The 27,025-nt window shown below is 39.5% G+C and overlaps 1 protein-coding gene across 1 annotated transcript in view; it reads left to right on the forward strand.

Moving 5' to 3' along the window:
• The first annotated feature begins 341 nt into the window (after positions 1 to 341).
• Positions 342 to 27,025, forward strand: part of LOC124008031 (receptor-type tyrosine-protein phosphatase mu-like) — a 79,036-nt gene continuing 52,352 nt past the window's right edge. The window contains exon 1 of the mRNA XM_046318940.1: positions 342 to 427. Coding sequence (XP_046174896.1) covers positions 342 to 427 — 86 coding nt within the window. The remainder of the gene's footprint in view (positions 428 to 27,025) is intronic.

The following is a 27,025-nucleotide window of genomic DNA, read 5'->3' on the forward strand; positions in this document are numbered from 1 at the left end:
GTTCAGACAATCTCATTGTTCAGGGATTTTGTTACACTTTTTTTCAGTGAGTCAGGATCAAACTATAGAACATATTCAATAATATGTCCTGTATTTCTCTTTGTGTCTGAGCCTTTGTGTGCTGTAGAACACATTGTCAGTAGAATGTATTATACCATAACTGAGTTCTCGGCAAACCAAAATGTAGTTCGGCAAGTTAGAGCTCAAGAACACCTTTTTGCTACACTATCTTTAGAAGTTGGCAGTCACCTTGGCCGTCCTTGGTCAGCTTGCTCAAGTTAGTCATGAATTGTGTAATGAATCATGCATGGGATCAAATCAAGGTGTCCTTGAGGGTGAACATGCCTGAACAGGTCTGTCGCCTCCTCTTCCTCCTCCACCTGCTGGCCCCAGTCATCTCCAGTCACCTCCAGTCACCGGGCCACAGGTTGGACTCTCTCCAACGATGTCATCCAAGTGACCGTCCCGTAAGAATTATACCAGACGGAAGTGAGTTTTATTTAGTGACTCTCCGAGGCGAGTCACACTTCAATGCCTCCGCAGCTGCTACTTGTTGTCTCCCATCTGTTAAGGGTATTGTTTGTGTGGTTAGTGATCCTGAACTCATTATCATCAACCTCTAAGATAAACTATTGTTCTTCCCTCTAATATGGACTCTCGGAGTCCAATCAGGCTCCAAAGTTTTGCGGGGAAACTGAAATGATCGCAGCTGCACTGCTGTGGACCTAATTACATCACAGGGAGTCAAGGGGGAGACGAGAGGGGCCAGACCTGGTTTCTCGTTTTGTTGGCCGACCCTCTGAAATCACAGGGAATGGAGACGTACTGTGCCCTATGATGTCACTGGCCATAAAACATTGCTTTACGTTTGTTGTGTAGTCTATAACTGATGTAGTATTGTCACGGTGATTTTGTTTCTGTAACTACTCTTCTTGTTTACCCTTGAGATGAAGCAGCGAGTCAGAGTTTCTTTCTTTATCTGTCTGATAAATAGACATATTGTGTCCATCCTTTACCGTCTTCAATCCGTACGCTAGACTGGCGATCAAATTGTATTGGTTCATTGTTTTGAACTTTTTGTCTAAAAAGCCATGCATTTCTTTGTTGACTTCTGAATCCAGGTAAATATTGGTTGAATGGGGTGTCTGGATCTGAGATTAGTGTAATTGTTAGATAGATATTCATGTAAATATCCAGAACTCAACACAGGAAACACAATGTCTTATATTGACAATCCATCTACTTACTTTAAAAGAGTGTATTGCTTTATTTGGCAGAATGCCGTCCCTATATCCCTATATCCCTATCCCTGCTGCTCGGGTTCTTTTCTGCTGGCCTGGCAAAGAACAATAACTTTCAGCTTTCATTTAATTAACTCAGCTTTTTTATGCACTTTTTAAAGGTACTGTGACAGTACAGAAATCAACCAGTTATTAGTCCATCAGCTCTTCTGTCCTTAAGTCTCCCGGTGTAGAACTGCTGTTGTACACCCAGCAAAACGCTCTTGCAGCAAATTGCCTCCGTAAATATTAGCTGTATAAACAGGTCATATGTCAAATTCTGGCAGTGCGAATAATCCTGGATAGATATGTCTGCTACTGTAGGTCAACGAATAATGGGAATTAAACAAATTATTCCCTGACTCAGAGCCATACCTATACACATTTATAAGCAAGGCCCAGAAAGATCTAGAGATTCTAATTATATGAGGGAAGCAATCTATATTTTAGCGATCGGGATAGAATATCCACTGAACAATCCAATACCGTATATTGAAAAACTAGGAGATTGTCTTCATAGCAGGCAGTAAGACTGGTAATGTTAGCAGATGATAGTGAACAATCCAATACTGTATATGGGAAAAAAAACATGTAAGATTTCAGATAATATTACCTTGACCTCCATTAAGGCATTTCTTTGGTACAACTTCAATGCGTCACAATACCAAAGAGTGGTTTGACAGGGTTTGGTACTGTAGTGTATAAGGTGAGTTTATGCAGCTTCTTTTAGGACATTCAGAATTATTATGGTCTTCTTGATTCATCGGAAATGGATGGCAATGGATATTTTAGTGTAATTCATAACAGATCATGTTTATTACCAGGAGTGTGTATCAACTGGAGTAGTGCCTGCACATTAATGTCTAATTTCAAATCTATTTTCTGATAAAGACAATATTCAGTGCGTTTGCTTTATGCGTCTGGCAAATTGAAAGACTTATTCAACAATATTCTCCGCAGATGTTTCTTCTCCCTTGGGATTTAAAAAGTGGTGAACCATGAATGTCTATTAGATTCTTCGATTTCTAAAAACGCTCTCAGATAAATCTTCATTGGGAGGGGATGTCCCACCTTCACACAGGGAGACTTGTAATGAAAGTCATGTTAACTTTAGATCCGCCATGAATTACTGGATAATGTGCAGAACATATAGTGGATACTTGGGACTGAGTTTCCCTGCACTGAATATGTGCTGTCACTCTGCACGACTCATTGTGGACCCTAGGGCTCAAAGATATTGCTTACTCATGTGGATTAAACTGGTGTCAAATGTGTACGCCCCACTGTATATCATGTTTGACTCGCTGGCGCCAAAATCGATACATATGGAATAATTCATTCCAGATTGGAATTCACTGAATTTATCAAATATATCACAGATCTTTTCGCTGTCGTGCGCACATCGCAGAGCGTTGGTAAGTGACAACTTAGGTCTTTAATGCATATATATAGCAGCAAGCATGAACTGACAATGGAGTAACGCCATGACAATCATTTAGATTTACAGTAGCCATTTAGCTCTTGAGAATAATCTGTGTTTTGCCCTTTCAATCCTCCACATTTGCAGCTGTATGAGAATAAGTGTTCCCTGAGGCAAAATGTGGTGATAATGGAATTCATACTGCTTGAGGCATTCTACACAATCCCGCCAAAATGACTTGTTTGACAATCTCTCTGCTAAACCAGACACTACCTTAATTGGGGAATAAGGAGACAGCAGACATGACACATCATGAATCACCTTATCCATATGCAGGTACAGCAGGACTTAAAGGAAACTATTACATTTCTTCCCACCTGGTAATGGTGAGTAATGGCCATTTTATCACTGATAGAGCTGAATTCCACATTGGTATGATTAAATTCATTGATGTAGCTTAGCATCGGAAAAATCCAAGTGTATTACTAAAAGAGCAATGACACAATTGGCTTTTGAATAGCTACATTTAATTTATTCCACTTTCAGAAATGGACCTCAAAGTAATTGTCCAGTGAAAATCTCACTTTTAAAAGTTGATATTCTGTTAACAGATACCTAAATAATGTTGTTGACTCATGCTATTGTAGTATTTGTGGTGAAAGCATAAATTGGCTAATAATTTCTTTCAAAAACCCCACCTCAAACTTGTATTTCCTCATAGACGATGGTGTCATCCACCTGAGGAGGATGAGCTGGCCAATCAGCGTTCTGCACACATTCATATTTTTTATGAGCCGTATGTGCCCACACCATTCTGTTGTTGGGGTATGCCCACACCATTCTGTTGTTGGGTTATGCCCACACCATTCTGTTGTTGGGGTATGCCCACACCATTCTGTTGTTGGGGTATGCCCACACCATTCTGTTGTTGGGGTATGCCCACACCATTCTGTTGTTGGGGTATGCCCACACCATTCTGCCCACACCATTCTGTTGTTGGGGTATGCCCACACCATTCTGTTGTTGGGGTATGCCCACACCATTCTGTTGTTGGGGTATGCCCACACCATTCTGTTGTTGGGGTATGCCCACACCATTCTGTTGTTGGGGTATGCCCACACCATTCTGTTGTTGGGGTATGCCCACACCATTCTGTTGTTGGGGTATGCCCACACCATTCTGTTGTTGGGGTATGCCCACACCATTCTGTTGTTGGGGTATGCCCACACCATTCTGTTGTTGGGGTATGCCCACACCATTCTGTTGTTGGGGTATGCCTACACATTTTATTTAACCTTTATTCATCAGGGAGTCATACTGAGACTAAGGTCTCTTTTACACATGAGCCCTGAATTACATAAATTACAGAATGTGCACACATCAAAATATAAATACAAAATGCAAGGAGAAAGAAAACACTATTGTAAAAAACTAACACATTCATCAGTAATAAGGTCCTCAATCAACTTTCTGAATTGCCGTAGAACCACCAAAACATCAAATGTAAGAATATTTTGAAGACCATTCCACAAATAAGGAGCAAGAAAAATAACTTCCAGAGTTAGCCATCCCTGAGACCGGATGTGGTAACTCGTATGTCTACATTTTAGTAATAATGTTAGATACAGCGTGGGACTTTTTGGTAAAAGGGATTTATAAATGAAAAATAATTACAAGCAACCTAAGTGACATCAGAAGGCCATCCAATTTCTGGTAGAGAATGCTGTGATGAGTACTACAATTGTCACCTGTAATAAAGCATAGTGATCTATGATAAACTGCATCTTAACTACTTTAATGAAGTGGTAACTACATTCATATAGATGATGTCGCCACAGTCTAGGACTGATGGAAACATCGACTGAATAATAGGCTTTCTACTATTTAACGTGGCAGGACTTATTTGTATAGAAGAAGCCCATTTTTATTATCAGCTTCTTAAAGGGAAATTCCACCCAAAAACTACATTTTGGTATTTGTTGTGATATATTTCATTGGTTCATTGTTGACGTTGTCCCCATTGCTTGTCAGCAATCAACTTTTCAAGATATGTAACTTTCAAAATGCCTAAGTTATCATGCAAAATGCATCATACGGGGGATAAAGCCAATCTCAATGCAAAACACAACTATAGAGTATGTCCGTTGTATTGTCAATGACAATTGGTGTGCCCCACCACATCCTGCGCACCTGTCATGTTACATTGGGGGTATCTCACTCAGTCATTATTTTAATAGTGCATGACACTGTTAATGAGTGTTCAAACTTTAATTCAAAACAGAATATTACCATTTGCTCCATCCGGTAATTCAGGCTCTGAAATCAATTTGGTCCCAATGTCTCTTACCACTCATTCAGAGGGCCTTGCAGAGGGAAAACGTAATTCAACTATCACTCTATAAATTCTATTACATCTCTGTGGGTATGGCTGTGAATGCAATGTATCAAATGAAGTGCTTGCAGCAGACAAGCTGCTCCTTGGAGCTATTGCACAATACAGGAAGTTATGGGGGCGCATTGGTGTGTCAAGCAATAGCTCCGACATTATGTCTTGCAGAGATAAAGTGTCTTTCCATTTAATCATAACTAGATGGTATTATTCAGTGGCATACACAATACGTACACACACACACATGTACACGCACAGAGTCAGTTGGTGGGGACACTGACAGTACCTGATAGAAAATCGTAAGAATAGCATTCTTTGGAAATATCTGCTGCTTTTGCCTTTTTGCACTTCAAGAAATATAAACAACAGTCTACAGCCCTGCAGATGACATGCAACATTAGGTTACTGTACTCAAGCTTGTGCAAGCTCAGGTGAAGTAAGCCTCATGTCCATCAGGAAAAACAGTTTGATGGTAATGGTTCTCACTCACTGCCAAGACTCCCTGGGTTTGTAAGTGCACCGACGGAGTTCCCGAGTCAGCTACTTTTAAGTGTGCTGAGACTATGAATAAAACATACAAGGTAAAGGTCACTTGCAGGTCATGTCATTAACCTAACAGAGTGTGGCCCCTTTTAGACCCTGGTGTGGCATCCTTAAAAATCTGCACAGACACATCCATCACAGACACCTACTTTATCTTACATGGGATAGAATTACTCAAGTAGAGGTCAACAACCACTACCTTTGTTATTAGTGTAATAAAACAAATCCCAGTGTAGAAGTGCTGATCTCGATATGATCCCCAATATCCATGTAAACGCCACATATTCTTTTAACCATTTACTAGAAGTAAATTACAATATTCCAATACAATACAGATGAGCTAAATGCCTTTTATGCTCGCTTCGAGGTAAGCAACACTGAAGCATGCCTGAGAGCATCAGCTGTTCTGGATGACTGTGTGATAACTCTCTCGGTAGCCAATGTGAGCAAGACCTTTAAACAGGTCAACATTCACAAAGCCGCAGGGCCAGATGGATTACCAGGACACGTACTCAAAGCATGCGTAGACCAACTGGCAAGTGTCTTCACTGACATTTTCAACCTCTCCCTAACTAACTCTGTAATATCTACATGTTTCAAGCAGACCACTATAGTTCCTGTGCCCATGGAAGCGAAGGTAAGCAGTATGGCTAGTCATGGCTCACATCAACAGCATCCTCCCAGATACCCTTGACCCACTCCAGTTTGCATACTGCCTCAACAGATACACAGATGGTGTAATTTCAATTGCACTCCACACTGCCCTTTCCCACCTGGACAAAAGGAACACCTATGTGAGAATGCTGTTCATTGACTAAGCTAAGGACCCTGGGACTAAACACCTCCCTCTGAAACTGGATCCTGGACTTCCAGACCGGCCTTCCCCAGGTGGTAAGAGTAGGCAACAACACGTCTGCCACGCTGATCCTCAACACTGGGGCCACTCAGTGGTGTGTACCCATGACTGCGTGGCCAAACATGGCTCCAACACTATCACTAAGTTTCCTGGCAACATAACAGTGGTGGGCCTGATCACCTACAACGATGAGACTATAGGGAGGAGGTCAGAGAACTGGCAGAGTGGTGCCAGGACAACAACCTCTCCCTCAACGTGAGCAAGACAAAGGAGCTGATTGTGGATTACAGGAAAAGGCGGGCCGAACAGGTCCCCATTAACATCAGCAGGGATGTAGTGGAGCTGGTAGAGAGTTTCAAGTTCCTTGGTCTCCAAATTACCAATGAGCTATCATGGTCCAAACACACCAAGACAGTCGTGAAGTGGGCACGACAAAACCTATTCCTCCTCAGGAGACTGAAAAGATTTTGTAGATCCTCAAAAAGTTACACAGCTGCACCATCGAGATCATGCTAACCGGTTGCATCACCGCCTGGTATGGCAACTGCTCGGCACCTGACTGTAAGGCGCTACAGATGGTAGTGCGTACAGCCCAGTACAACAACCAAGTTTCCTGCAATCCAGGACCTATATAATAGGCAGTGTCAGAGGAAAGCCCATAAAATTGTCAATGACTCCAGCCAACCAAATCATAGACTGTTTTCTGTGATCTGCAAGGCAAGATCTACCAGAACACCAAGTCTAGGACCAAAAGGCTCCTTAACCTGTAGTGACACCCCATCCCGTGAACGGGACCGTTGTCATCATCTGACACTAATTAGCATAACGCAACGGACATAAATCTTCCTAGAAAATCTTCCTATTTATGAAAAACACAAGTGAAATATATTGGAACACAGCTTAGCCTTTTGTTAATCACCCTGTCATCTCAGATTTTCAAAGTATGCTTTACAGCCAACGCTAGACAAGCATTTGTGTAAGTTTATCATAGCCCAGCATAGCATAATGCCTTGCTAGCAGCAGTCAACCTTGTCATGGAAATCAGAAAAGCAATCAAATTAAATTGTTTGCCTTTGATGAACTTCGGATGTTTTCACTCACGAGACTCCCAGGTAGACAGCCAAAGTAAATTTTTTCCCAAAATATTATTTTTGTAGGCGAAACAGCTCTGTTTGTTCATCACATTTGGCTGAGAAATCGTCTGGACGAAAAATATCCCAAATTAGCTCCATAATATCGACAGAAACATGGAAAGCATTGTTTAGAATCCATCCACAAGGTGTTTTTCTAATATCTATTCGATAATATATCCGTCGGGACAATTCCTTTTTCACTAGGACCGATTGGAGTAATGGCTACCTCTGTATTTTACGCGAGAATCTCTCTTGGAGCCACCATGTGACCACTTACGCAATGTGGCAGCCTACAGCTATTCTTCAACAGAAATGAGTAAAACTATGTCACAATGCTGTAGACACCTTGGGGAATACGTAGAAAGCGTATGCTCGTTGATGGTACATTCACAGCTGAATATGGAGTCATTGGAACGCAGCGCTTTCAAATCCTGGGGCACTTCCGGATTGGATTTTTCTCAGGCTTTCGCCTGCAACATCAGTTCTGTTATACTCACAGACAACATCTTTACAGTTTTGGAAACGTTAGAGTGTTTTCTATCAAAGCCGTCAATTATATGCATATTCTAGCATATTTTCCTGACAAAATATCCCGTTTAAAAATAAATAAATAACGGGAACGTTTTTTTTTCTCCAAAAATGAAAATACTGCCCCCTAACACCAAGAGGTTTTAAAGGCTTTTACCTCCAAGCCATAAGACTACTGACCAATTAATCAATCAAATGGTCACCGGAAGATTATATTTCCCCCCTCCCATTTGTTTTGCACACTGCTGCTACTCAGTGTTTATTATCTATGCATAGTCACTTCACCCCAAGCTACATGTACAAATGACCTCAACTAACCTGTACTCCCGCACACTGACTCGGTACCGGTACCCCTTGTAAATCAAATCAAATCAAATCAAATTGTATTTGTCACATACACATGGTTAGCAGATGTTAATGCGAGTGTAGCGAAATGCTTGTGCTTCTAGTTCCGACAATGCAGTGATAACCAACAAGTAATCTAACTAACAATTCCAAAACTACTGTCTTATACACAGTGTAAGGGCATAAGGAACATGTACATAAGGATATATGAATGAGTGATGGTACAGAGCAGCATACAGTAGATGGTATCGAGTACAGTATATACATGAGATGAGTGTGTAGACAAAGTAAACAAAGTTGCATAGTTAAAGTGGCTAGTGATACATGTGTTACATAAGGATGCAGTCGATGTTGTAGAGTACAGTATATACATATGCATATGAGATGAATAATGTAGGGTAAGTAACATTATATAAGGTAGCATTGTTTAAAGTGGCTAGTGATATATTTACATCATTTCCCATCAATTTCCATTATTAAAATGGCTGGAGTTGGGTCAGTGTCAATGACAGTGTGTTGGCAGCAGCCACTCAATGTTAGTGGTGGCTATTTAACAGTCTGATGGCCTTGAGATAGAAGCTGTTTTTTCAGTCTCTCGGTCCCAGCTTTGATGCACCTGTACTGACCTCGCCTTCTGGATGATAGCGGGGTGAACAGGCAGTGGTTCGGGTGGTTGATGTCCTTGATGATCTTTATGGCCTTCCTGTAACAACGGGTGGTGTAGGTGTCCTGGAGGGCAGGTAGTTTGCCCCCGGTGATGCGTTGTGCAGTCCTCACTACCCTCTGGAGAGCCTACGGTTGAGGGCGGAGCAGTTGCCGTACCAGGCGGTGATACAGCCCGCCAGGATGCTCTCGATTGTGCATCTGTAGAAGTTTGTGAGTGCTTTTGGTGACAAGCCGAATTTCTTCAGCCTCCTGAGGTTGAATAGGCGCTGCTGCGCCTTCTTCACGACGCTGTCAGTGTGAGTGGACCAATTCAGTTTGTCTGTGATGTGTATGCCGAGGAACTTAAAACTAGCTACCCTCCACTACTGTTCCATCGATGTGGATAGGGGGTGTTCCCTCTGCTGTTTCCTGAAGTCCACAATCATCTCCTTAGTTTTGTTGACGTTGAGTGTGAGGTTATTTTCCTGACACCACACTCCAAGGGCCCTCACCTCCTCCCTGTAGGCCGTCTCGTCGTTGTTGGTAATCAAGCCTACCACTGTTGTGTCGTCCGCAAACTTGATGATTGAGTTGGAGGCGTGCGTGGCCACGCAGTCGTGGGTGAACAGGGAGTACAGGAGAGGGCTCAGAACGCACCCTTGTGGGGCCCCCGTGTTGAGGATCAGCGGGGAGGAGATGTTGTTGCCTACCCTCACCACCTGGGGGCGGCCCGTCAGGAAGTCCAGTACCCAGTTGCACAGGGCGGGGTCGAGACCCAGGGTCTGTATATAGCCTCATTGTTGTTATGTTGTTGTGTTACTTTTTATTATAATTTTTAAAAACTTTACTTTATTTGTTAAATATTTTCTAAACTGTTCTTGAACTGCACAGTTGGTTAAGGGCTTGTAAGTAAGCATTTCACGTTAAAGTCTACACTTGTATTCATCACAAGTGACAAATACAGTTTGATTTGATTTGATTAGATCTTGGCGCTAGGCTCTGCAGCTTCAGGGAAGCTGACTGCAATAGCAAGTCTTAATCATTACCGTAATAATAAACTACAGGCAAAGAGTGTGGTATAGCTACAGTACACCAATCCCCCTGACTGGAACAAAAGCAGAGCCAAAAAGGTGGAGGCTGGGGTGGTGGTGACAATCCATAGTGAGTATCGCATGTTACAGCAGCGTCATAGGTAGAAAGAAACACCAGCGCATAGCTTGCGTTCGGCAGCCATCAGAGAATGTCTGTGCAGAAATGCTCAACTGAATTAGACCGTCATGTTAAGGTGGAGTGATGGATTTAATTGGTGCAATATCAGCTGATGCTATCAGCGGACACAAACACTTGGGTTCCCTGCCTGAACTGGCTTTGCTTTATTCATTATAATCAAAAAGGATAAACTGATCTTAGATCAGCATTTCTATTCAGAAATGTTTCATGAAGACAGTACCTGAATATCAATACTGAGATGGGAGTAGACTATCAATGCATGAAGGTGATATGACTGTAATGGTATATACTAGTTTATTACATAACCATTGCATGCATTGGGATATTTTAAATGTAAGATGTCACTCATTAAAATTAAAATTCAAGACTGTACAGGAGAGGAATTGAAATGTGACAATCTTGTGCAGTTATTATTCTGGAGAATTCAGCACCATGGATGGTCACTTTGACATCATCCATTCAAAATGTTTACTAGTAGCCTGCAGGAAAGGACATTTAATGGAAAGTGCTATATTTTCAGTTTTGACAAAAACGATTTGGTCTAAAATGTAGTCTATGTTCCAACCTGTACAGTTTGCCTGCGTTATGTCACAGATGCATATCATATGTTATGCAACTGGCATAACAAGATCAGAACTTATTCATACCCCTTGACTTACTCCATATTTTGTTGTGTTACTGCCTGAATTCAAAATGTATTAAAAATGTGTTTTTATCTCAACCGTCTGCATACAATATCCCAAAATCAAAACATGTTAGCAGATTTTTGGGCATATTTATTGAGAATGAAATACACCCCTGAGTCAGTACATATTAGATTGCCTTTTGGCAGTGATTACAGCTGGGAGTCTTTCTGGGTTTTACACATCCTGGCATGTACAATATTTGCACAACATTTTTTTATTTATTCTTTGTTGGTCATTGCTAGACAGCCATTTTCAAGCCTTGCCACATATAATTTTACTGATTTAAGTAGGCCACTCAGGAACATTATACAAGTCGTCTTGGTAAGCAAATCCAGTGTATATTTGGCTTAGTGTTTTAGGTTATTGACCTGCTGATAGGTGAATTTGTCTCCCAGTGTCTGGTGGAAAGCAGACTGAAACAGGTTTTCCTCAAGGATTTTGCCTGTGCTTAGCTCTATTTTGTTTCTTTCTATTTAAAAGAAACTCCATAATCCTTGCTGATGACAAGCATACACATAACATGATGCAGCCACCCCATGCTTGAAATGATCAAGGGTGGTACTCAGTGATGTGTTGTGTTGGATTTCCCCGAACATAATGCTATGTATTCAGGCAGGATCTTAAGTTAATTTATTTGACAAATGTTCTGCTCTTTTACTTTAGTGCCTAATTATAATCAGGATGCATGTTATAGAATATTTATTTTCTGTACAGACTTCCTCGTTTTCATTCTGTCATTTAGGTTAGTATTGTGGAGTAACGACAATGTTGTTGAGCCATTCTCAATTTTCTCCTATCACAGCCATTGCATTATGTAACGGTAACCATTGGCCTCATGGTGAAATTCCTGAGCGGTTTCCTTCTTCTCCGCAAGTGAGTTAGGAAGAGTGCCTGTATTGTTGTAGTGACTGTGTGTATTGATACACCATCCGAAGTGTAATTAATAACTTCACCATGCTCAAAAGGATATTCAATGTCTGCTTTATAAAAGGCATTGGAAATCCTCTCTGGTCTTTGTGGTTGAATCTGTGTTTGAAATCCACTGCTCCACTGAGAGATCTTACAGATACAGTGGTTGCTCAACTAAAAGTTGTGTGATTATGCTGCGGGACTTTGGTCGTTTGTGGTTTAGTACAGTACCCTGCGTCACTACTTCATTGCTCCAGAACAGCGCAAGGGGGAATTAGAGCCATGATTATGTTTTTGGGTCCCAAGGCGCTACTGTGTCTCTAACTGACAATGAATGGGCAACATAAACCACATGGAAACTGATAATTGTGCACTATTTTAAAATTGAATTTCAAAGAACTGAATGCTGAGGATGAAGAAAGTGATTCAATTTAGAACAATAGTGTAAGAATTGACAATTCTTTGTCCTGCAGTGCACACCCGGAAAAATACACTTATTATTTTGTTACTACTCGTCAGTATTACTTACTAAAACTGTTGTTACACTAAGGTTTTTATTCTAAGAAAAATGTAGACTACAATTAGGGTGAGTAAATGTCTGGATTTTTTTGCTATTAACCCTGTTTTTCACAAGCCTGGCAGGCTGTGAATTCTGCAAACAACGTTTCTAGCCGAACAATATACAGTATATTGGCCATATTGGTCATGGCTCCCGAGTGGCGCACAATGGGATTGCCTTGCTGTTCTCCAGCGTTATCCACTGTGATAGCAGTAGGCGCACAAGGTTCAAGGCACAAGGGCAGGAGGCATGGGACTAGACCCAGGGCAGCGGACAGAAGACCCCCACCCCGCCCCACTGGGTAGCACAGAGCAACACTTTAAGGGGCATTGCATTAATAATGGCCCTGACTAGGGATAAGTTCCAGCTGTTCTTAGTGCCTGTCTGCACATTCAAACTAAAACAATGTACCTTATAATGGTTTGAAAAATGCCCCTTAGATATGAATTCGGAGGGCAGAAATGATTAAATGTTAAAGCATTTGACCTCTCACTAAAGGCATCAGTCAAAAGTTAAACTTTAATCCGAACTGGATTTAACGGGAAAAAAAGGACATGAAAAGCACACATTTGTAAATTCCAAATTCGAAAAGTAATTGGAAAGGTAGATCAATTATTTGTGACCTTGTGATTACAATAAAGAATGTTAACAGGATGTAAACACTTGCTTTTCACAAGTGTACTGTAGTACTTTTCCAGTACTCCTCACCCCGCCCCAAATTCCACCCTTAACACAGTTCCCATTCAAAGACGAGTAGTTTATCTAAAAAAATGACATTGCGACCTAAAAGAACAGACAACATGTACATCGTTTTCATCAAGCCAACTTCTTTGCATCGTGCTACCCGTTCCAGGTTTCAGACCATAACCACCAGAGGACTTGAAAACGAGCCGGAGCTAAGAGGATCACCAAAACTAAAGGTATTTTGGTTTCGGAGCATTTTCTTTCAAATAATGATACAACCTATCAATGTGTAGGCATACTGTGTAATTAAATCGATAATTAAATAAAGGTTAAATAAAATTACAAATATTGTGTACTAAAAATGTGAATGTGTTTTTGCAGAGCATACAACCATGCCGACAAGACAACCATCTGTTAAGATCCATGGACGGGGCTGGACAACAGGCCGCACCGGAAAAAAACACATGGTTGCCAAGAAAGTGGTTAGTTTTAGTTTTCTTAAAATGTGTACGCAGAATTTGTGTGTTGGAGTCACTTTTAAGTCTTAATTGATCTACCATTTCTATCATAGGCCACTGTAATCGATGGGAGCTCAGGGCTGTACCATTCTGCTTATCTGATGGAGGTGCACATGGATCCGATTCAATCTTTGAAGACCGAGACCGAGTCATTGTAGGCAGACCGGCAGAAAGAGAAACATCATCTGAGGGCAGAGATATGGGCGACAGCTGATGAATTGGTCCAGAGCCAGGCGGTATTGGCAGAGAGTTACTCGTCATTGTCAGAGAGTCACTCGTCATTGGCGGAGAGTCAGGCAGAGAATGACGCATTGAAGAGGGCGAGGAACGAGATGGAGACACAATCCATGCCAGACACACCTGTGAGCTCTGGAACTCCATCTCCGACGGTCGGGGTCAACATACTTGGCGGATTCGTCAGGTCAGCGGTTCACCCTGACATTTCCATTCCTCTTCTGACAACAGAACTTGACCAACTGCTCAAAAGGCACAGCAATGGCCGCCCGGAACGTTATGCTGTTCTGCTATTCCAAGGATGTGTAACCAAAGAGAGATACCACGAGTGGAGACAGAATACCAAACGGGATGGATCCCAAGGCAAATGTGGCTTACCATTGAACCTCTGGGTGTTCATCATTAATACTGTGTCTCAGAAGTTTCTGTCCATGACTAATGCAACCCGAAAAAAACATTAAAGCCGGGGTTAATGAGTACTTGAGGTCACGAGAAAGTCTGGACATGGCTTGCTCTCCCTTATGTAAGGAATTAGACACTTTACCATGTTTACTACAGTATGTACTGTAAAAATTATTATCATTATGTATCACATCCGACCATGATAGGGAGTCCCATATGGCGGCGAACAATTGGCCCAGTGTTTCTCTCCCTCTGAAAACTGTCACGTTCTGTCCATCGTTCGTATGTGTTTTCCTTGTTTTAGTGTTGGTCAGGATGTGAGCTGGGTGGGCATTCTATGTTGTGTGTCTGGTTTGTCTATTTCTATGTTTGGCCTGATATGGTTCTCAATCAGAGGCAGGTGTTAGTCATTGTCTCTGATTGGGAACCATATTTAGGTAGCCTGTTTTGTGTTGGGTTTTGTGGGTGATTGTTCCTGTATCTGTGTTTGCACCAGATAGGACTGTTTAGGTTTTCACTTTTCTTGTTTTGTTTAGTCTGTTCATGTATTGTCGTCTTTATTAAAAACATGATTAACCATTACGCTGCATTTTGGTCCGCCTCTCTTTCACCAGAAGACAACCGTTACAAAAACAGAAATAAATGTTTTGGTCTTTACAAATATTATTTTGCCATTTATTTAGATTACAATCGCTCACTTTCATTTTTTTTATACAAAATGATCTCCAAAATATCATTATATATAATCAGGTTGATGGCACAGTCATATAGCCCTGGCACCTATTTAAAGCTGAGTGACTCACTCATTCATGGCTTTGGATTAAAATAAATAAGTACCAACATTTTTCCTGATAGTCTTTAATAAAGAAACATTTTGGTTACGTTGACCTGGACACCATGTGCGGTATTATAATAGCTCATTATGGGCTATTAGCAGGACAATATAGCTTACCAACACCTCTCTGTATTTTGATACTTTGTGCAAGGCAATTGATCAGCATGACAAACTTTGTGGATGGGGCTTCCCGAGTGGCGCAGAGGCCTAGGACAATGCATCGCAGTGAAAACTGCGTTGCTACAGATGCTTGTACGATACCTGTGCTGGGAAACCCATAAAACGGCTATTGGTTTTTCCAGAAATAAATAATCCTAAAAAACAAATCTAATTTATTTACAAATTAGAGAGAATTTCTCACCCAATGTTCAAGAATGGCCCTTTTCTCGCTCCCTCTAGGTTAAATGAAAATGAAATAATCTCCAAAATATCATGCAATTTTTAAACAAAGCAATGATTATTATTATTATTCATTAATTTAGAATTATATAAATGCTCCTTACATATTCTCACAGATCTGATTTGCCATAATGAAAACGGCCCCTCAGAAATTAATTTAGAATCCAATCCTCTAAATGTAATTATTGGCGGAGAGTCACACCATTTAAAAAAATATTTGTAGATATACTGTAGGCCTACCGTAGAAGAAAAGAGTCTCACTAGTGTTGAGGAATGTGTTGTTAAAAGTGGTGTAGGTCTTATTTATTTAAAAAGCATATTGAAGTTAGAAGCAATAGCATTTGAAGCAATAACAATTTCAGCATTGTTTCTGCGCTGCTCTGAGACAAGCAGAGACTGGTCTTGATAAATCAGTGAGGTTTTTATTTTCACTGAATCTCTGTTTGAGTATTGGTTACACTACAATTAGAGTGTGGAAATGTTATGCCCCTTAGATATTAATTTAGAATCCTAGAATCCTCTTATGCTCTTAGTACTGTAACCTACTCCCGACCGTCACGTTGTACAGCGTCATATTTTCTGTTCTATCCTAACGGAAAGCCTGAGGGTTTCGTTTTTTGATTTTCTTGGAATAGAAACACCATAATCAAACTTATTAAGCTACAAGACTATCAAATGCTTCTCAACAATCCCCCCTGGTGGTCAAACTAGCACTATCTTGCATTAATGATAAAATTGGCTGACAATTAAATGTCACGTGCCATAGAATTCTTCAGCAACTATTATTGCACACAGAGTGAGTCCATGTAACTTATTATGTGACATTTTTACTCCTAAAATTATTTAGGTTTATCATAACAATGGGGTTGAAAACTTTATGACACATCATTGTTTATTCATTTGTAAAAGAAAGTCTACAAACATATTTCCACTGTGTGTATGTATGTAGGCCAGTGACACAAAATCTCAATTTAATAAACATTCAGGGTGTAAAACAACACAATGTGGGAAAAGTCAAAGGGTGTGAATACTTTCTGAAGACAATGTATGTAATATAATGTATGATCTTATTATTCTTGTGAAGGTCTATGGTTTCACTCCATCTTTACTGAAAATTAGACTACACCAGTAATTTATTATTTTCCAGAAGGTCTTGATTCTGTGAACCATTTTGGTTGTACAGGTCTTTCAACACATTGTGGAGTACCATAATTAACACTAAGTGTTGAATAGTTATGGCGTATGGGCATACGTGCTGTACAATACGATTTCACACAATTGTGTTTACCTATCTAAACTCTCCTTTCATAAAGTTCATCAACAATGGACCTTTGGAACCTTGCCACCAGTATAAAAGGAACTCAATAAGTTGACTTTGTTTGAATATTCTTTAGTAACCCTAAATAGTTTTACTCAAACAAAATGAATGTGCTTACCGATTTTCCCCACAGTCCATGTTCAATACTTTGTCATCAAGATGGATTTTCCAAACAGTCGAAGCCCCCCAAGCTCAATGGGTAGAAAAATAATTGTTTGTGTATCACTGATGAAATAAACAGTGTGAAATGGAATGAAATGCTCACAGACATTTGCCATCTCTGAATTGAGGTAATATAGTGCAATTTGATGGGAATTAGAAAAAGAGAGGACAATCATCGCTTTGCCACAGGCAAAAATGGAACATTACAAAAACCACATTACAAAACCACTTCATAATCTATAAAACACTGGCATGCACTTTTAGAAAACATGAGCTTCTATCATATGTGTAAAAGTGGATTCTGTTCAACTGTGGTGACATTATATGACTTTGTAGACATAACCTATTTCCGCATCTTTCTATTTCAAAGTTATTCATGATCCAAAGCAGATATGATCAGTTGAAGTCCTTGATGTCGAGAACACAGCCGTTCACAAAGACTTGCTGGGAGGGAAAATAAGCCTCATTATCTATGCATATTTATTATCCTTGAATTTTGCTCTCCTCGTGTTACGTTCATAGATGACCCTCACTTTACTGGTGACTAATCCCAGGGATCCCTGCGAGCAACAGCTATACAGGGGGCCAGTGGACTTCTGTGACATACGTCATTATGTGACATTAATGGACATGGCTAGTTCACTCAACGCCACTGTCTCGGAATGAAGGCAAGGGAGGGAGTGAGATTGACACATTGTATTTTCCTCATGTTTTATGAGTGGATTCAAAGGGAGGGCAGTGTAACCTAATGCTACAATAATTTACAGATGGTTCCAACCCACCTCTGTGTAAGTGTACCTCCTAATTTCTATTGCCCTTCAGAGGCCATTACGGTGCCTAACCCAATAAGGTAATTGACTCGGTGCAATGGGCATCAGGGAATATCTCTGCCTAGCAATTTTTCCAGAGAAGATGACTGGCTGAAAACACTGTCTGCTTCAATTGAGCCGGGCTCTCGAAAAAGATTGTGTACTTTTTAGCACTGCACTTGCATTAAACCGCATATTTCAACTGATTGCGTTTTTTTGACAGGTTGTTCCTCAGCCTTTAAAATACAGTCAGTAGTGGAAGTCTACACACCCCTTGCATAGTCCTCACATTTTGCGGCCTTAAAATTAGATCCCCCCCTATTGATCTATGCAACCTACTCCATGTTTTCAAAGTGAAAGAAAAGTCTAGCACATATCTCAAATTACTAATAAATACAAAATGAGGATGTATTGATTGCATATGTCTTCACACCCCAGAGTTAATACTTGGTAGAAGGATCTTTGGCAGTAATTACAGCTGTTGTGTCTTTGGCTATGCCGGGTTAAGTGATATGACATGCTATTCTATAAAATCCTTTCTCCGTAATTAATATTACCTGATTGAGCTAATCATGTAGATGTAATTAACTATAGAGTCGGGGCACCACAAAATAATATTTATAGAGCTGTTATCTTCCGAATAAACTCTTAAAGACCTAGCAATATTTTACATCAATAGCAGTCAGTATTTATCGTCACCTTAATTCAGTCTTATCTGAAAGTTGTAAATTCCTGGTTATCTGCATGAGCCCTGGCTAACAAGTTGAATCAGCAATACAAAATTGGGTTTAATTATTTAATAATTAAATACCTAACTAATCACACAGAATTACATATACACATAATTAATTATACCTTGATTACAAATGACGTCATCAAGGAAAACGTCCCAAGCGGGCGGTACAGATATGACAGCTGGTTACACAAAAGAAAAGAAGCTGGGTTTGATTGAAAGAGCGGGAAGACTGAGGGACAAAGGGAGAAGCTGTGCTATTGTAAATACAGTATCTTATACATTCTAAATTGCCGCCCATTTGGAAAAGGAAAATGCAACAAACATTTACTCTGAGCTGCGCTTCAGTAGGTTGGTGGTAGATGGAACTCTGGGTTGCCAAACCGAGTCCTTTGAAGAATGTCTCTGGTGGTCAACTGGATAAGTTGTAGTAACGTCGTTGTGTGGTAGATGGGATACTCTCTCGGTTCTTTCCTAGACCGCGTTTGCAGCTGCTGTTGCTAACTCAACGGCTAGGAGGTATCACTTGTGTCGTGAATAAGAGTTCAAATTTCATACCATTCGCAATCAAAGCTCATGCTGAGGTTGGCTTAGTTCTGTAGTTGACATGTTAGTCCTTTTTTAACGCAGAGGCTGCAGACCTCACATACTTGGAACAGGAGGTTATATTGTCGTCAAGGCTTTATATAGGAAGGGAGAGGAGGGCGTGTTTGAAAAGTTGTATAACCCATGTCCCTTCACAGGGGCGGGCCACTGATTGAGCAGAGCCCTAACCTTATGAAAACCCAAATCTCTCATTTGGAATCTAAAATTACATTTCATCTCTTCACCAATCATTTTATATTCAAACATTTAAATTAAACAACAATTCCATGTGAATCCGATAACTCTGATGTGTAGACTTTCCACTGTAGAGCTTATGTCATCCTATCATCGATGAGAATGTCTCAGATGACAACCGAACTGACATAGTCATTAAGTACCACCGCATATGTTCAATTGGTCGGATTACCAGTATATAGTTCATTTCCCCCACCTTCTGATGTTCCCAGAATCTCTATGTTAACCAAGGGGTTTTCAAACTTCACATCAGTAGGGTAGAGAGAGCAAAAAGGGGGGAAGAGGTATTTATGACTGTCATAAACCCCCAGGCCAACGTCATGACACAGCTATGAGTCATTTTGAATATGATTCTACCAGCACAACAAATTTGGTTCGGAATCATTGGTGGACAGCAATACTCAAACCGTGTCTCAGATTTTTAAGCAGATTTAAGGCAGTCCGGAGACTGGACCATTTAGGAACACTTTTCACACTTCTTGGAAAACCATTCTGGTGTTTTCCTCATTACAATTAGCGTAATTCTCATGTGGAAAAATAAAACTCGTTCCCAGGGTTAGGTTTTCAGAAGTTTGAGGAGTGTTTTCCTCTAAATGTTTACCTGGGCTTTGCTCCTTTCATATATATTTTGATCCTAACAAACTCCCCAGTCCCTGCCGGTGACAAGAATACCTATAACATGCTGCTGCCACCACAATACTTGAAAATTCAAATGGATCAACAACATTGCTTTCACTCCACATTACTGGCCTGTTTGAAAAAGTGAAAGGAGGAAGCTTGTGTTAAAAAAAATCCATTCCAAATCACTCATTCGATTTGAAACAAGAAATGTAGTTGTCCGAGTCAATTTCCCCTTCAACTGATTATTGCAGCATAATTATTGTCTGTGAAAGCTTACTGCACCCATGCCACAGTTAATTAAGTATATGCCTTTCAACTAATTGATACCATCAAAATGTATATAAAAAAACACTGGGAGACTTCGAAATGAAGCTTTATCTCATCTATAGTAGCAGATTAAACAGTTAATTGAAACAGATAAACACATATTCCAAATTCAAGGTTTATGGCTGCTTACGTTTCCCCCTTCGGGATCAAGGTAATTGAATTGAATTGATTGTAGATGGCCAGTGGCCTGTTACTGACAGACAATCCGAAAAGGTATTCTACTGTGAATATGGTTTCTAGGTAGATGTCTTAACTTAACAAGCTATCTCAGTTTAGGTTGAACTAGGGCACTATTTCTTTAGGAAACAAATATTGATTGGTACAAATCAGTTTGATCTCTGATGGATCCATTTGATCTATGTGTAATTTGAGCTTTGGTAGCTGATAGGTCAAAGGTCACAAGAGACACAACTTAATATGATGAATGGTATTTCCATTCTCTCACTTCTCCTGTTTTGCAATCAAACAACATCATTCAAATCACTGAGTAATTGGAAAGAAGTTCAAACTTGGAAGAAAATAAGAAAAGAAAAGGGGACCAAAATGATCCTCCACTTGTAATCAAAGCCTTAGGTCATGTGGTTTACCTGAATTAATATGCATAGTCCTATCTGAAGCAGGTAGCAACTTTAGTCCCCTACTTTGAGCAGATCTGTAATGGTTCCAACCAACAAAGTGCACTGTGAACGAAGCAACATCAATTGCTGCACACTCCATGACAGCATTAGTTGTCCTGCTTTCCATGCCATTCTCCCCTCTTATCTGAGATGCAGTATGTGAAGTCTGACACCTCATTTGCAGAGGGAGCGACACGACACATTTTCTGGCCTACCCAGACAAAGGATCCAAGTCCCCTGTCTGTGAACCTTGCAAATCTGATTACAATATACAGTAGCATATGAAACGAGAGACTAGAGATTGCAGCAAACGCAGTCTCATCCCACTGTGATGTTCTTAGACCGATTGCGAGCTCACAAAATAAAAACAACTATCATAATTGCCTAGAATTGAAGCAAGACCACGTTCTCTTGGTCACAGAAGGACGGGATCACCTTGTTCTTAAAGCTGAAGTTTTAATGAGTCAGCAGGCATTTGAATGGGGTCTGTGTGTCGCTCATAGGACTCTGGACATAAAATGCTGTATTTTACAGTTATAAGAAAGGTCACATATTATAGTAAGCTGTTTATAACTTGACTGTTACTATATTTAGAAAGTATTACAATCATTTCAAGCCATATTCCCCCACTTTTGTTGAATAGAAAAACGAATTATTTATGATTCGTCATGTTTTCATATTTATATCATATCTGTACTGTGTACATGAGCTTTTTTCCTCAAAAGTTACTACACCTCAGCACCTTATAAAAAAACTTTTTACCAGAAAGGTGAGATTTTTGTCTTTCTAGCTGTACAAGCATTAGTAGGTATTATTTATAGCCCCCCCGTGATAAAAAAATATAATTTGGGGCAATGTTCCCGTGTATGTCGCTTATGCCTAGACGCTGGAGAGCATCATGGCATATAAATAATATTATTTAATTTGGAAGTGGATTGACACCAACTCCTTGAGTGGTCTTTAAGAACTTTGATGAACAAACATTCTGAAAACCTCAGTGCTGGGGGTTTACATGACGGTGTTGGGCGGCAGCCTGAAAATAATCCAAATCCACCTCCCTCATACTGCCGGCAGCAAAGTTGGTATCTTTCTTGCTTCGTCACAGAATCAATAAAGAAAGGGCAGTGGAAGTTTCTGTTCATGGTATTTAAAGGGATAGTTTAACTGCTATAGTAGCCTAAATGATAGAAGAGCTATTTCCATGTTAAGATGTATTCACCATTGTTTTTGGGGTAGGCCACTCTGGTAGGCCTACATTATGATCATAAATTGTGCTGACTGGGTAAACACATCCTGGCAGATTCTATCACATGTTGTCTATAGTGTAATTTGGAAAATTGACCTGTGGTATATTCTGAGAATGAGCAGAAGGGCCGTTTCTATAATTTTGGAGGCCCTAATTTATTTATTTTGATTTTTTTACCTTTATTTTACTAGTCAAGTCAGTTAAGAACAAATTCTTATTTTCAATGACGGCCTAGGAACAGTGGGTTAACTACCTGTTCAGGGGCAGAATGACAGATTTGTACCTTGTCAGCTCAGGGATTCGAACTTGCAACCTTTCGGTTACTAGTCCAACGCTGTAACCACTAGGCTACCCTGCCACCCAAAAGCGATACTTGGCCCACCTCGAAGGGGAAAATATATTAGTGGCCCCATATTTTGACAGCGGATATAAACATTTGCAGCTTTAAAGTTAATGTCTTGCAATTTTACACATTTTTCAATGGGGCAGAACAAACATTTTGCCATGGGGTGGAGAAACATTAGTCGTTTTAAAGCACATTTCCTGGAGTTCGACATGTCTTGCCATGGGTTGGAGAGAACCTGTTTTTTCAGTTTTAAATGCTAATTTCCTGCAGTTCTTGTCACTTTCGTTTAGAGATGGATTGGACCAAGGGCAGCGTGGTAGGCGTACATCATACATTTATTAAATGAACACCAAAAAACAGCAACTATCCAAAAACAAGATCCCACAAACTAAAGGTGGAAAAAATGCTGCCTAAGTATGATCCCCAATCAGAGACAACGGTAGACAGCGGCCTCTGGTGGGGAACCATACCCGGCCAACAAAGAAATAGAAAAACTAGAATGCCCACCCAAATCACACCCTGACCTAACCAAATAGAGAAATAAAAAGGTTATCTAAGGTCAGGGCGTGACAGTTCTATATCTGGGTTAGCGTGACTAACAAAATCAATGGGGGCCCCATGGAGGTCAGAGCCCCTGGACAAGTGCCTTGTAAGCCGGGTCAGTAATTCGGCCATGATGACAGCAATATTTAGGTACAGTTGAAGTCAGAAGTTTACATTCACTTAGGTTGGAGTCATTAAAACTTGTTTTTCAACCATTCCACCGTATTCTTGTTATCAAACTATAGTTTTGGCCGGTCAGTTAGGACATCTACTTTGTGCATGACACAAGTAATTTTTCCAACAATTGTTTACAGACAGATTATTTCGCTTGTAAATCACTGTATCACAATTCCAGTGGGTCAGAAGTTTAAATGCACTAAGTTGACTGTGCCTTTAAACAGCTTGGAAAATTCCAAAAAAGTATGTCATGGCTATTGAAGCTTCTGATAGGCTAATTGACATAATTTGAGTCAATTGGAGGTGTACTTGAGGATGAATTTCAAGGCCTACCTTCAAACTCAGCTGAAAATAAAAAGAAATCAGCCAAGATCTACACAAGTCTGGTTCATCCTTGGGAGCATTTTCCAAATGCCTGAAAGTACCACTTTCATCTCTACAAACAATTGAACGCAAGTATAAATACCATGGGACCAGGCAGCCATCAAACCACTCAGGAAGGAGATGCGTTCTGTCTCCTAGAGATTAACCTACTTTGGTGCAAAAAGTGCGAATCAATCCCAGAACAACAGCAAAGGACCTTGTGAAGATGTTGGAGGAAACAGGTACAAAACTATCTATATCAACAGTAAAACAAGTCCTATATCAACATAACCTGAAAGGCTGGGGTGACAGCATCATGTTGTGGGGGTGCTTTGCTGGAGGAGGGACTGGTGCACTTTACAAAATAGATGGCATCATAAGGTAGGAAAATTATGTGGATATATTGAAGCAACATGTCAAGACATCAGTCAGGTAGCAAATGGGTCTTCCAAATTGTCACACTCTGACCATTATTTGAGTTGTTTGTTTCTATGTTTTGTTTGGTCAGGGTGTGATATGAGTGGGCATTCTGTTGTTCATTCTATGTTCCCACCTTATTGTGGGAAGCTTGTGGAAGGCTACCCAAAATATTTGACACAAGTTAAACAATTTAAGGCAATTCTACTAAATACTAATTGAGGGCACGTTGCTGTATGTAAATTTTCTAGTGACCACAGGATCAAGCAGCTGAATTACTACAAATGTAATGTCAATGAGAAGGATTTCCACAGTAAAGGTGCTAGTTTCTGCACTGCACACAAATGTAGCAGAAGCAGATCAATGAAAACAATTGTCACCACGACGACGACGACGTGATAGATGTTTAAATGTAGAAATGCGAGCGGATCAATACGCCGCTTAGGGGAGTGGTGATCGGGTTTCTCTCTGAGTGATACTCATACGCTGCATTGATCGTGAGCTTGCCTCCCAAATGTTCACCCTATTCCCTATATAGTGTACTACCTTTTTAACCAGAGACAAAAAGTAGTGCACCATATAGGGAATAGGGTGCCGTTTGGGATACAGACAGGGTCTAGAGGGGTCCTAGTGGAGCAGAGGCAATTCATTTTGTGCTTAATACGACCGTGTGGAATATGGGCTAGCTCTGAGATGTGATTAGTACTGCCTGTGTGGTCCATCGCCTCCTTTTACAACGCAGCATTTAAAAAGACATTAGCAAACGATGAGAAAAATGGATTTGTCTGGTTTGGCATTTAGAGGAGGATTGACAGGCCAATGTCATAATACGAGGTAATACTGATACTATGTAATATATCATATAGTCATAATACTAGGTAATACTGATACTATGTAATATATCATATAGTCATAATACTAGGTAATACTGATACTATGTAATATATCATATAGTCATAATACTAGGTAATACTGATACTATGTAATATATCATATAGTCATAATACTAGGTAATACTGATACTATGTAATGTATCATATAGTCATAATACTAGGTAATACTGATACTACGTCTTGTAATATATCATATATACATAATACTAGGTAATACTGATACTATGTAATATATCATATAGTCATAATACTAGGTAATACTGATACTATGTAATATATCATATATACATAATACTAGGTAATGCTGATACTATGTCTTGTAATGTATCATATATACATAATACTAGGTAATACTGATACTATGTAATATATCATATATACATAATACTAGGTAATACTGATACTATGTAATGCATCATATAGTCATAATACTAGGTAATACTGATACTATGTAATGTATCATATATACATAATACTAGGTAATACTGATACTATGTAATATATCATATATACATAATACTAGGTAATGCTGATACTATGTCTTGTAATGTATCATATAGCCAATACTAGGTAATACTGATACTACGTCTGTTAAGAGTAATGAGTGAAGAGGTGTGGAGTCAGGCGCAGAGAGCAAAGGATGTGGGAAAACAACACGCTTAATGTCCTTGAAACATAACATGTACAAAAGTGGAAACACAAATGAACAGAAATATAAACGGACAGCGTGAAACCCAAAATGCCAACAAAATACACTCAAACAAGGAAACAGGAGAACAAGCCCGCACGAAACAGAAGCGGGCTAAACAGACTATATATAACCCTATCCTAACAACCAAACTAGAAACAGGTGCTACCAATTAGACAAAACTAAACGAACACAGAACAACGGATCGGCGATAGCTAGTAGACCGGCGACGACGACGCGAGCGCCACCCGAACAAGAAGGGGAGTCACCTTCGGTAATATTCGTGACAACATCTTGTAATATATCATATAGTCATAATACTAGGTAATACTGATACTATGTAATATATCATATAGTCATAATACTAGGTAATACTGATACTATGTAATGCATCATATAGTCATAATACTAGGTAATACTGATACTATGTAATGTATCATATATACATAATACTAGGTAATACTGATACTATGTAATATATCATATATACATAATACTAGGTAATGCTGATACTATGTCTTGTAATGTATCATATAGCCAATACTAGGTAATACTGATACTATGTAATATATCATATAGTCATAATACTAGGTAATACTGATACTACGTCTTGTAATATATCATATAGTCATAATACTAGGTAATACTGATACTATGTCTTGTAATGTATCATATAGTCATAATACTAGGTAATACTGAGACTATGTAATATATCATATAGTCATAATACTAGGTAATACTGATACTACGTCTTGTAATATATCATATAGTCATAATACTAGGTAATACTGATACTATGTAATATATCATATAGTCATAATACTAGGTAATACTGATACTATGTAATATATCATATAGTCATAATACTAGGTAATACTGATACTATGTAATATATCATATAGTCATAATACTAGGTAATACTGATACTATGTAATATATCATATAGTCATAATACTAGGTAATACTGATACTACGTAATATATCATATAGTCATAATACTAGGTAATACTGATACTATGTAATATATCATATAGTCATAATACTAGGTAATACTGATGCTACGTCTTGTAATATATCATATAGTCATAATACTAGGTAATACTGATACTATGTAATATATCATATAGTCATAATACTAGGTAATACTGATACTATGTAATATATCATATAGTCATAATACTAGGTAATACTGATACTAAGTAATATATCATATAGTCATAATACTCTGTAATACTGATACTATGTAATATATCATATAGTCATAATACTAGGTAATACTGATACTATGTAATATATCATATAGTCATAATACTAGGTAATACTGATACTA

The sequence above is a fragment of the Oncorhynchus gorbuscha genome, linkage group LG21 (assembly GCF_021184085.1).
Source record: "Oncorhynchus gorbuscha isolate QuinsamMale2020 ecotype Even-year linkage group LG21, OgorEven_v1.0, whole genome shotgun sequence".
Lineage (NCBI taxonomy): Eukaryota > Metazoa > Chordata > Actinopteri > Salmoniformes > Salmonidae > Oncorhynchus > Oncorhynchus gorbuscha.